The 10,730-nt window shown below is 41.2% G+C and overlaps 1 protein-coding gene and 1 non-coding gene across 7 annotated transcripts in view; both read right to left on the bottom strand.

The window, feature by feature from the left end:
• CHD8 (chromodomain helicase DNA binding protein 8) overlaps nucleotides 1–10,730 on the bottom strand; it is a 58,415-nt gene that overhangs the window by 7,039 nt on the left and 40,646 nt on the right. For 5 of the 6 annotated variants that reach the window (XM_070797143.1, XM_070797145.1, XM_070797146.1 and 2 more), the window contains exons 15-32: nucleotides 9,776–9,919; nucleotides 9,377–9,632; nucleotides 8,617–8,827; nucleotides 8,173–8,368; nucleotides 7,534–7,701; nucleotides 7,162–7,341; nucleotides 6,899–7,009; nucleotides 6,358–6,554; nucleotides 5,936–6,135; nucleotides 5,675–5,855; nucleotides 5,497–5,586; nucleotides 4,942–5,045; nucleotides 3,627–3,756; nucleotides 2,635–2,710; nucleotides 2,122–2,176; nucleotides 1,748–1,955; nucleotides 916–1,124; nucleotides 104–823 (exon numbers count right to left, since the gene is read on the bottom strand). In XM_070797143.1, the coding sequence (XP_070653244.1) occupies nucleotides 104–823; nucleotides 916–1,124; nucleotides 1,748–1,955; nucleotides 2,122–2,176; nucleotides 2,635–2,710; nucleotides 3,627–3,756; nucleotides 4,942–5,045; nucleotides 5,497–5,586; nucleotides 5,675–5,855; nucleotides 5,936–6,135; nucleotides 6,358–6,554; nucleotides 6,899–7,009; nucleotides 7,162–7,341; nucleotides 7,534–7,701; nucleotides 8,173–8,368; nucleotides 8,617–8,827; nucleotides 9,377–9,632; nucleotides 9,776–9,919 (3,436 nt within the window). The remainder of the gene's footprint in view (nucleotides 1–103; nucleotides 824–915; nucleotides 1,125–1,747; nucleotides 1,956–2,121; nucleotides 2,177–2,634; nucleotides 2,711–3,626; nucleotides 3,757–4,941; nucleotides 5,046–5,496; nucleotides 5,587–5,674; nucleotides 5,856–5,935; nucleotides 6,136–6,357; nucleotides 6,555–6,898; nucleotides 7,010–7,161; nucleotides 7,342–7,533; nucleotides 7,702–8,172; nucleotides 8,369–8,616; nucleotides 8,828–9,376; nucleotides 9,633–9,775; nucleotides 9,920–10,730) is intronic. The other variant, XM_019968397.2, reaches the window with a different exon arrangement.
• On the bottom strand, nucleotides 3,075–3,184 carry LOC139185501 (small nucleolar RNA U6-53/MBII-28). Its single transcript, XR_011569082.1, has one exon. It is a non-coding gene; the product is annotated as a small nucleolar RNA U6-53/MBII-28 (small nucleolar RNA).

Genomic DNA, 10,730 nt, shown 5'->3' with positions numbered 1-10,730 from the left:
CTATCAAATTAAAATCTGAATCTTAGAAAATGCATTTAGAAAAGAAGGGAAACGCAGAGGGGGGGATGGGGAAGACGGCCAATAGCCTGTCACATGCACTCACTTAGCTTCTCTTCCTTCTCGTCCTCACTCTCATCAGTGCTGGAGCTGGAGCTGGATGAGGATGAGGAAGAAGAGGATGATGGTGACAGCTTGCTCAAGTCCAGCTCAGAGTCTGAATCATCCTCATCCTCCAGTTTGACTGGTGGAACACTTCGGGAGACCAGAGGGGTAGTATCAGAGGGGGCTACTCGCATGTCATAGTCTTGTGGGGTTGGTCGGCTCCTGGCCACCACCTCATGCTCTAGCTTTAAAGTCAGACTCTCCAGACTGGGGACCTGGGCAGCTGTCTCCTCAGGTGGCTTTTCAACAGGAGCATCTGGGCGCAGGGGCAGTGGTGAGGCAGTGCGCGAGGTGTACTGCTGGTGGAGCAGTGGAGTAGAGCAGCGTGACAGGGATGGAGCTGGTGCTCCTGCCTGATGGTTCTGCATATAATTCATACGGGCAGCCAGGAAAGAAAAGTCTGGGTCCTGCATGATGTTGCAGTCTGTTTGGCTCACCCCGTGGCGGGCTGCCCCTCGTAGAAGCTCCCCGTCATGCCGAATGGGCTCCCACCACTTGGGCAATTCAGGACCCGGAGGCTGACATAATGCCAGCCGATCTTCCAAAAGAGGGTGGCATAAAACTTGTTCCCGTAAGCGCCGAAGCAATTCAATACGGTAGAGAGTCCGTGAGGCCCTTTCCTCAGTGATGGGCTCAATAAACAGATTAGGGTCCGGGGGTTCTGCAAGAGATAAGGGTAGAAGAAGAAATGAACCAAGAGCTGGTTCTGTCACAATCCATGCCCACTCACTCAAGATCTTCAGTCTTGCTTACCATCTCCAGCTGCTGGGGGAAGGCGGCACACTTGGCGGCACATGGCCACAAAGCCATGGAAATACTTGGTAAGGCTTTCATCTGTTTTTTTGTCCAGTCGGGCAAAAGTACGGAAGCGATCCCAATGGAACTGCATGGTATCAGGGTCATACTCCACACCAAAGGTAGAAACCACTCGATAGAAATCAGTTTGCTCACGCCTTGTCCATCTACAAAGGGAAGACGAATAAGACAATAGTGATCAGAACCCAAGGACTGGTTACTTCTTAGTATGGCTTAGAATATTTGAACATACAAAAAATGAAAGTTGGCCGGGGTGGGGGGCCAGGGAGCCCCCGTAGAGCAGAAGAGGTAGTTTATAACAAGGAATAATTAAAGAATTAGCAAGCTAAGGGGGAAAATGATGCAAAAAACTCAATGAGGATGACTACATACAAGACCTTCCCAGGAGTTATGGTTAAGTATGGTTTTACAGGGGTTAAGTATGGGTTGCAGGGGTATAACAAAGGCAAAAGAAGTGGTCCCTCTGTGAAAAGTCAAAGTGTTAGTTGCTCAGTCATGTCCAATTCTTTGCGACTCCATAGACTGTAGCCCTCCATGCTCCTCTGTCCATGGCATTCTCCAGACAAGAATACTGGAATGGGTAGCCATTCCCTTCTCCAGGGGATCTTCCCTACCCAGGGATCAAACCCAGGTCTCCTGCATTGTAAGCAGATTCTTTACCGTCTGAGCCACCAGGGATGCCATAATCCTTCCTAAGATGCTTTTCAATATAGGGCCCATAGTTGAAGAGAGGTTTACAGCTTAGTCCAAATTCCCAGCCACATTTTACCGTTGCTGTTTCTCCCGCCGTGCAATTTCTTTTAGCTTGAAGGCTGCCTCACAACGTCGCCTTCTCCGATCCCCACGTTCTGCAGCCTCTATCTTCATCTGTTCTCTCTTGTAGCTGCGCTGATAGGCTGTCACTAGGCGCCGAAGCCTAGCTGTCAAAGCAGAACCTGGAGGCCAGAATAGATGGCCTGGCTGCTGGGTCACCTGGGCTGTGGGAAGCAAAGTAGAATAAACAACAAGTACAGGAAAGATAGTAGAGATAATACTGGTATTTCAACCCACCCAAAGGCAGAGCTCTCAGAAATCCCAGTAAAGGAGAGAATTTGGTCAATTTCCCAATTCCACCAACCCATACAAGTTGACTTAGAAGTTTACCTTCATCTCCATCTATCACTGAGATCTCCTCATCCATCATCATCAAGGGATCACCCTAGAGAAGGAGATCCACCCCGCAGGATGGAGAGGGGAGGAAAAGGGGGTAAAATTGGCACTCTCAAATCACTCATGTGTGTGTCCTTTTATGGCATCAAGGTATCAAGATATTTTTTAATGAAAGGAACCCTCACAGAAAACTGAAAGCAATCAATTAAAAGAATAAGAAAGTATAACCTGCAAAGTCAGTTCTTATCAATGTCTTGAAGACAGTGAGACTCAGGAATTAAATAGTCCAATAATGTAGTTCATTGTCCAGCTCAGGTCCCACCTCCTCCACAAAATCATCCCTGACCTCCCCTAGCTGCTGTTACAATCTTTCCATTAATACTTTATATTCTCGAATGGTACTTTTCATTTTGTATTATAAATTAATCAGTATACTTCATGATTCAGGGAATTGGAAAATACTGTTTAGTAATACAGAAAAACTAGACTCAAATGAAAATTCCTCACCTCATCATCTTGGTCCTTTGGGGGACCCTGGAGTGGTTTGTATTCAGGATCTTCACAATCTTTATCAAAGTCAACCCTAAAATTATCCAGAGGTATGAGAAAATGACAAAATTGAGTTCTAAACTGCTTGACTTTAAAATGAAACACTCTGACCAGCACATTTCCTTTTTCTTAATAGCTTTTTATTATTTAACCCATTTTCCCTCTCCATCCCAACTAGTATCTACTTTTATTATTTCATTGGAATGAATGATCTATGCCTGCTTATTTTTACTACTTTGCTCTACTGAGCAAAAGGATATTACATGATTTGCAATAAATAAATCTAATTTCTTCTGTGGATCCTACACTAGGCAATTGAGGTTGTGATCATTGAAGAAAAATCTTTCAATCGTAAGGGACTGGGAGGGTATTCATGAACTAAGTCAAATATTTCACATGCCCCTCAGGTCTCCACATGAGAAGTTTTGTTAAACTCACTGGCACCCAAACCAGGGCAACACTGCCCTAGCTGGTGGCTCAGTATTAGCATGGCAACTCATCACTGAGGCATGGACTCAGGCAGAGTAAACACCTTTATGGTCAGCTGACACTGGAAGATGACAGACCAAGGCTAAGTTTCCTGAGGCTCTATCACGTAGGTGGCATGGGACTGTTGCACGGCTACTATCTTTCAAGAGAAGCAGTTATCTTCTCCGCTACTGTAGCTGAAAGCACTGCACAGAAAACTGAAGAGAACATCAAATAAGCCATTTGGGAGTAACTTTCCCCCTTAGTTGCACTGTATGACAATGTATGGTTTCAGGCCAATTTATGGAGACCTTTCTGCTGGTTGCACTGTTTGTTAAGAATTTATCATTTGTGAGTATAACCACCATTAGCAATCCCAATGGATTCAGTCAAGGCTAGAGTTATGTCATCTCTTAGCACAAGCAACAAATATCCTTTGTAATGTAGATACAGCTTTACGAGAACTAAACATCAATGCTTACCCTTCCACTATGTCAGAAAAATTATCCAACACACGATGTTCTGCTGCAATGGCTTTGTCATCTGGTCGGCCAGCCTTCTCCAGGAAGCATAAGGCTGGGTCTGCCCTCATAGTATTATATTTTTCATAGCCTTGAAGAAAAAGAACCATAATTTAAAGAAAATCAGAGACTCATTTTGCTTTTACGCTTACTTCATATGCTGCTGGAATAAAAATGTGGGCTACTTTGCTCATAGTGTAAAGTACTCTGAAAATGTTAATTTGGACAGCTGTTGGGTTATATTAAGACATTTAATATTTCCACTCCAATTCAAAGTCATAAAGAGTTTTATCACTAGTTACCAAAAATAGGGATTTAATCAGTGTGTATACAGAATGGTGACAGATTTACATAGCCATTTAACAGGTAATTTTTTATCATCATTCTTACTACACAGGTGAGGAAATTTTAAAAGTCCAATAATTTAGAGCTAGGAAATGCACTTTCAAATAAAGGATAAGAAATTTGTACCTGCAAACAGGTACTGTGAATGGTGGATGAATGATGAACGTACTTCAGGATGTTTGGACTCTTCTAAAGCTTCTGCACCTCACAAGTAAATCTAAGACTACAAATGCTCACAGTTTTTCTCATCCAATTAAACATGTCAAAAATGTGAATTAAGTGCCATTACTTTTATTTTATAGAAGTAAACAGAAAAGTACATCAAAAAATAATCTTCCAATTCACTAAGTCACTAGGCTAGAAGTTAGCACTTACTGCTTTTTATGTGTGGAATTTGTGATTAGGCAAGACTGAAAAGGGAGTCTTCTCCCTTTTTTTACTCTACTTCAAGCCAGTTTTTTCCACTGGCCTAAAAAAAAAAATTTTTTTTTTTTTAATTTTTCTTTCACTCAAGCATGGCTATTCACACCTACATAAGAGTGAGTGCTGAATATTTAGACAAACAAGACGCTATACAAGCAGAACATTTTCAGCAAGCCACAGGAAAGCTATGCAAAGTAAACATGTTTATTATTAACAAGAGTAGACATGCATCATCTCCCCTGATTGCAAACCTTAACTTAGATACCACTGCATACAGACTCGTAGTAACTGATTAATCACAGAACAGATGGGAGACACCCTACCTTGCGATTTAACTATCCATCTGGTCTTTCCTGACCATCTATTCATAGGAACAGCTCTGCTCTGTATTTCTGAGAACCAGTTTACCATTCAAACATAATTATTGGTCTTAAGTACTTTGAAAAATATTTCATCTGTGGACAAAACTCTGTAACAGGAAAAGAACAGACTAAGAGCAGACACCTACCATGCTTAAAGACTCCAATGAGCAGGGACTTATCAGCCTCACTGTCCCACCATGTTGTTGGAACCTCCAGCTGATCCACTACTGGGAACCATATGTCAATCTCACTGAAGGTATAAGAGGCAAAGTCAGCACAGCGATGAAGGAAATAAAAGCAAACAATCTTTGGAAAGATTATTACAGGTATCTTCTTTTCTCTATTAATTTACATAGTCCTACATCTGCCTATTTCCTTCCAATGGTATCAAGAACAGCTGTCCCCTGGTATCCGTAAGGGATTTGTTCCACCCCAGACACCAAAATCCACTGATGTTCAAGCCCCTAATATAAAATGGAATCATACAGTGAATACAGCTGGCCCTCGATATCCATGGATTTGATCAACTGTGGATCAAAAGAATGTAAAACCCAAGGATACAAAAGGCCAACTGCATAGGATTGAAGACCTGATACACAGATTTTAATTATCAGGTATCCCAAAGACAGTTAAGAGTGAAATAAGTAAACCAATATTCTGGAATAAGGCATAGCATAAAGAAAAATAAAGCATAACTTTACCTGGCAATTGCACCCCCTAACACCTTCTCTGCCTGGTCTCCAATAACCTCCTGTCTCAGATAATATAGCATTCGTACCCGCAACAGCACCCTAGAAGGGAGAGAGGAAGAACTGGCTCAGTAATAGTGCAGAAAGCGTGAGGTGGAAAATGCTTTAGTCTGCTAAATTCCATCCTTACTTGTTACACTGATGTTTCAAGTGCTTCTTATAACTCTCATCTTGAAACAGAGTATCAGGATTATATTTCCGGATCCAATCTGCCTTATGGATATCAAAAGTGCTTTGTGACTTTACTTTTTTCCCCTTGCGTCCACGAGGCACAGGGATAGACAGACCTGGGGAAGTGGATACATTGAAGACTTGGATTGAGAAAAACCCTTGGACCTGAAAAGGATTAGGTAACCTAGAGCAAGACCAAAAGCAAAGACTTGATAATCACCTGAATGATTCTGCAATTCTTTTGTCTTGCCATTTTCAGCAGGGCTAATCAAGTCCCAAATGAAGCCTTTGATGTTTTCGTCCCCACGATAGTGTAAGAGACAGTACACGAGGATGGCCCGGCAAATTGTTTCCACATCTCTTTCAGTCATCCGTCGCTTGAAGCGTCCATGAGACAGAATATCTCGCCATCGTCCCCAACTACAAAAAAAAAGCAATCATGTAGATATTTTCCTAGGGACCCCAGTCCCTCAAATTCACACTTTCCAAATCATGGGAGACAAAACCATCTTGGGAAAACATGGTAACAGAATAAATTTTTCCCCATTATTCCCTCTTTGATCATAGCTTCCAATTTAAAAAGCGAACGAGATGTCTATCAGGATGGAGATGCACTACCTCTGAGGCAAGGTGGGGTCTTACCCATATACCAGGAGATGCTTTTCCACCCGAAAACAGTCAGTGCGCCCATAGGTATGATGACGGTCATGTCGGCGAGAGCGTGGTCGCTCATCGTCTTCACTTTCCAAATCAGAGAATTCCACTAGGTCATCATCTTTCAGAGTGCTGAAGTGGCGGGTCTGTTTTCGTACTCTAGGTGTGTCAATCACCAAGTTATTCTATGCAGAAAACAGAAGGAGAAGTAACTCTTTTCACAATATAATCATGGGAAAGGAATTAAAGATAATCAAACTGAAACAGCTTTGCATGTAATATCTGTAGATACTCAAAGACAGATTCTTTTTTGGACATGCAAGATAATCTACAGGGACTTAGGAAGCAAACTTAAGTGATAGTTACCTAAGTATTTTTTAGTGACCCTCTATGTAGAAAGCTTTTACAATGGCCTTTGATATACCATCATAAGCCAAGGTCAGCACTCAAGAATCAGAGCAGTTGTAAAGACTCCAGAAAGTAATGTGTTTCCTGCCATATTTCCTCCTTGAAGGAAAAGGAAGCTCACCTTGCTATTGAGTAGATCCATGTCTAGATCAGCTTTTTTGGCCCACTTTTGCCAAAAGTTGGGGTCATCCAGAGAAATATCAGTCCTATTTTCAGAAGCCACAAAGCTTGCCTAATGAGGAACAAAGAAATAGTAAAGTTGACTACACCACTTTTTTGAGTAAAGGGAAATCAGTATATTTTAAAACTATATTTTTAGAAATATTAAATTCTAGAGATTCCTGTCTCTCTGTGCTAAAAGCCTCTAGCACCGACAGAACATACCTTGGCAAAGGTAGAACCCTTTCCTTCAGATTCAATGGTGATGGTAGTGGTTCGTCTTAACAAGATCTGGTCAATGTCCTCTTCACAAAACTTGGAGCCCTCATCATCTTCCTCCATTATGGCTGCATACGCTCCTTTCCGTAAGAGATCTTCAATCTCCTTCTTAGAGAACTGTTGGATCTACAAAATCCAATAGAAAGGTGAAAAAAAATCAGAGAATATTATCTAACCATATCATGATATTTTATTATATTTTAAAGATAATCATTGAGAATCCAAACAAGGGGTCAGGTTCCTGTACAAAAAATAGCTTTTGCCTCCCTTTATCACCATGACCTACTACAAATACAGCTAAAAATTAAGAAGACTCACTCCAGTAATGTTGCCATCCCGACCACTCATGGACTGAAGCACAGCTTTATCCAATCCCAACTTGAGGCTAGCCTTATCAAACATCTCCCTCTCGTAAGAATTACGAGTGATGAGACGGTACACCTTCACAGCTTTGCTCTGCCCAATTCGATGACAACGCGCTTGGGCCTGGTTTTAACAAACAGAAGGAAGGGCAAAGATAACAACATTAGAGGGGCTGGGGAGGAAAAACATTCAAAATACCGATTTACATTTATAAAGCCGCCATGAGATCAACTCAAATTCAGAAAGTCAATTTCAAGATGAAATTACTGCCCCATCCTCCAGACTAGGTGTCAGCAAATCTTGGTCACCTATTTCTAGAAATAAAGTTTTTGCTGAAACACAGCTCTACCCATTCATTTATATTTCCTTATAGATATTTTTTGTAGTACAAGAGCAGAGGAGAACCGTTACAACAGAGACTGATTTGCACAGCCTAAAATATTAACTATCTGCCCTGTACAGAAAAAGTTTGATGACCTAACTAACTAAACAATTCCAGACTCTTGAAAAGATAAGACTTTCTAAGAGATCCTGATCCTGTTGCAAAACCTCTCAGGTTAGGTGATTAGTCCCTAAGACAATGATTTCCTCTACCTGCAGGTCATTTTGCGGATTCCAGTCTGAATCAAAGATGATGCAAGTATCAGCAGCTGTGAGATTAATGCCAAGTCCACCAGCCCGGGTGCAGAGCAGAAAGACAAATCGGTCCGAGTCAGGCTTGCTAAAACGGTCAATAGCAGCTTGCCGAAGGTTGCCTCTAACTCGCCCATCAATACGCTCATATAAGTACCTGCACGGGAATCACAGGAAAAAAGTTTAATCAGCTGAGCAGAAAAGGAGAACAAAAAAGCAGGCTGGGATCAATACCAGTACCCCCGTATCGCTAGTTCACCAAAAATTTTATCAGAAAGTTGAAAGTGAGAGTCTTGAATACTTCTCTTAGCCCAGTACTGGTCAACTTTAGTTAAACCTAGGCCTCCCACTCTTTGCAGCTTTATACACACAAAGTAAACAGGCAAGGAATGACTTTTTTCTCACCTTCTCTGGATTAGATAATCCTCTAGGATATCTAGGCAGCGTACCATTTGGGAGAAGATCAGAACCTTATGGCCACCAGCTTTAAGTTTCGGAAGTAACTTGTCAATAAGAACCAATTTGCCAGCTGAACGAACCATGGCCTGTAAGTGGAAGTCATGAGGTATGATATGGCAAGCTTCTCGAAACTCTGTTAGGATTTTTTCTTCTGCACCTGCCAAAAGAAAAATCAGACCTGATGGTGAGATCCAGAGAAACATAATAAGGCTGCAGTTTATTTAACTGAGATAAGGAAGCAAAGAAAAGAAAATAACCTGACTTGATATCAATATTACTTGAAAACAGAATTTCAGCAACCCCTAAACCCTAAAATATCTTCAATTTTGTTAATACAAAATATTCCACATAAGTCAGGCTTAAGAATTGGGTAAAATATGTAAATATGTGGACAAGGACTAGAGTAGTACACAAAAACCACTATTACCACCATACTGCCATCCAAAACAGAAACAGCAACATAGAATATCAGTGAAGACAGAACAGAATTCGTAACAGCAAATCCTTTTTAACTTTAGAGATCATGCAGAGTCAAAGGGTCAGAAAGAACTAGAGGAAGACGTTCCCCTTGAGAATGGTTTTAAAAAGAGAAATCCCCTCTATTTCCAAACTAGGATGGATCAGCCAACGCATCTACTGTTTCTGAGGAACACCACTTAGCAATCAAGGTAACACAGAAATGCAGGTGTTTCAGGAGTTCTCTCACCATTGATGAGATATGGGTGGTTGCAGCATTTCCGCAGCTCCATCATTGTGTTGAGTAGATTCGGCATGTTAGTATGACCTGCCCCTTTGGAAAGAAAGGAGAAATTCTTCTCCAAAATAGCCCGGTAGTATTTCTTCTGAATGTTGGTTAGCTCTACTTCAATAATGGTCTCCTGTTTGGGTGCCAGGTTCTTTTCAACATCTTCTTTGAGTCTTCTCAGCATCATTGGTTTGAGAATGGCCTGTAGCTTTTGAACCTGTAACCAACAGAGGAAAAAATAATAACATGAAGACAAACATTCTCACATTAGATGGAAACATGGATATCAATGACAGTAGATATCTACTCTAGTACAAATTTTTTCATTCTGCATTAGTGTCACATCAGACAACTTCCTACCTGTTCTTCTGTTTTGAGATCCCCAAAGTCTTTGAGGAATTCTGATTCTGATGGAAACTGTGATGGTTCCAAGAAATGAAGCAAGCTAAAAAGTTCTTCCACAGTATTTTGCAATGGTGTTCCTGTGAGCAGTACTTTGTGCTCCTAGAAATGGAGAACACAGAAGAAAGATAAAACTCAAAAAGACTTCTGGAGTTTTCCATAAAATATATAACTTTAGTTTCCATTTCTTTAACTGTAAAATTATGGAAATGGACCAGATTACTCTTACTTGCTGCCTCTTTTGATAAACACAAAATACTCAAGAATATTCTTAATATTATTTAACATATTAATTTCATATGGCATAATATCATAAGGCAATAAAGAAATATTTAGAACATGTTTTTTCCAATTAAATATGCCTCTCCACACGGATATGCCTCTCCCATGGTCCATTAATATGTCTCCCTCTAAGAAATGTACCTGTGCGGGATTAAATATGGCCACTGATTTTTGGTAGTTCTTCCTATCAAGATTCACCACTTGAACATGGTCGTGCTTTATAACTTGCTCTGACAATGAGAATGTAGCAGAAGTGGGTACCATGTGAGTTTCAGAGCCTCAAAGGCCTTGCCTTCCACCTTTACCCTCTTGGAACACTGCTCTGGCTCTACCAGGTACAGAAGCAAAGTCTGGCCCACAGAGGGGTGACAGACCACATGGAAGATGGCCTAGCCAACAACCAGTACCAACTGTCAGCTGCAGCTGTATCACTGACTCCAGGCAAGGCCACTGAAGGAATGAGATCACTTAGCCCAGCCCAAGTTGCTGGGCTAGAGAGTCATGAAAAATATAGTTGTTTTAAGTCACTAGGTTTTTGGGTATTTTGTTATGCAGAAATAAGTAACTAATTTAACATCCCACCTCTTCACCCAATTGAGACCACTAACCCACAATCATCTTCTAACTCTAA

This window comes from Bos indicus, chromosome 10, assembly GCF_029378745.1.
Source record: "Bos indicus isolate NIAB-ARS_2022 breed Sahiwal x Tharparkar chromosome 10, NIAB-ARS_B.indTharparkar_mat_pri_1.0, whole genome shotgun sequence".
Classification (NCBI taxonomy): Eukaryota; Metazoa; Chordata; class Mammalia; order Artiodactyla; family Bovidae; genus Bos; species Bos indicus.
This window is presented reverse-complemented; position numbering and strand designations above follow the sequence as displayed.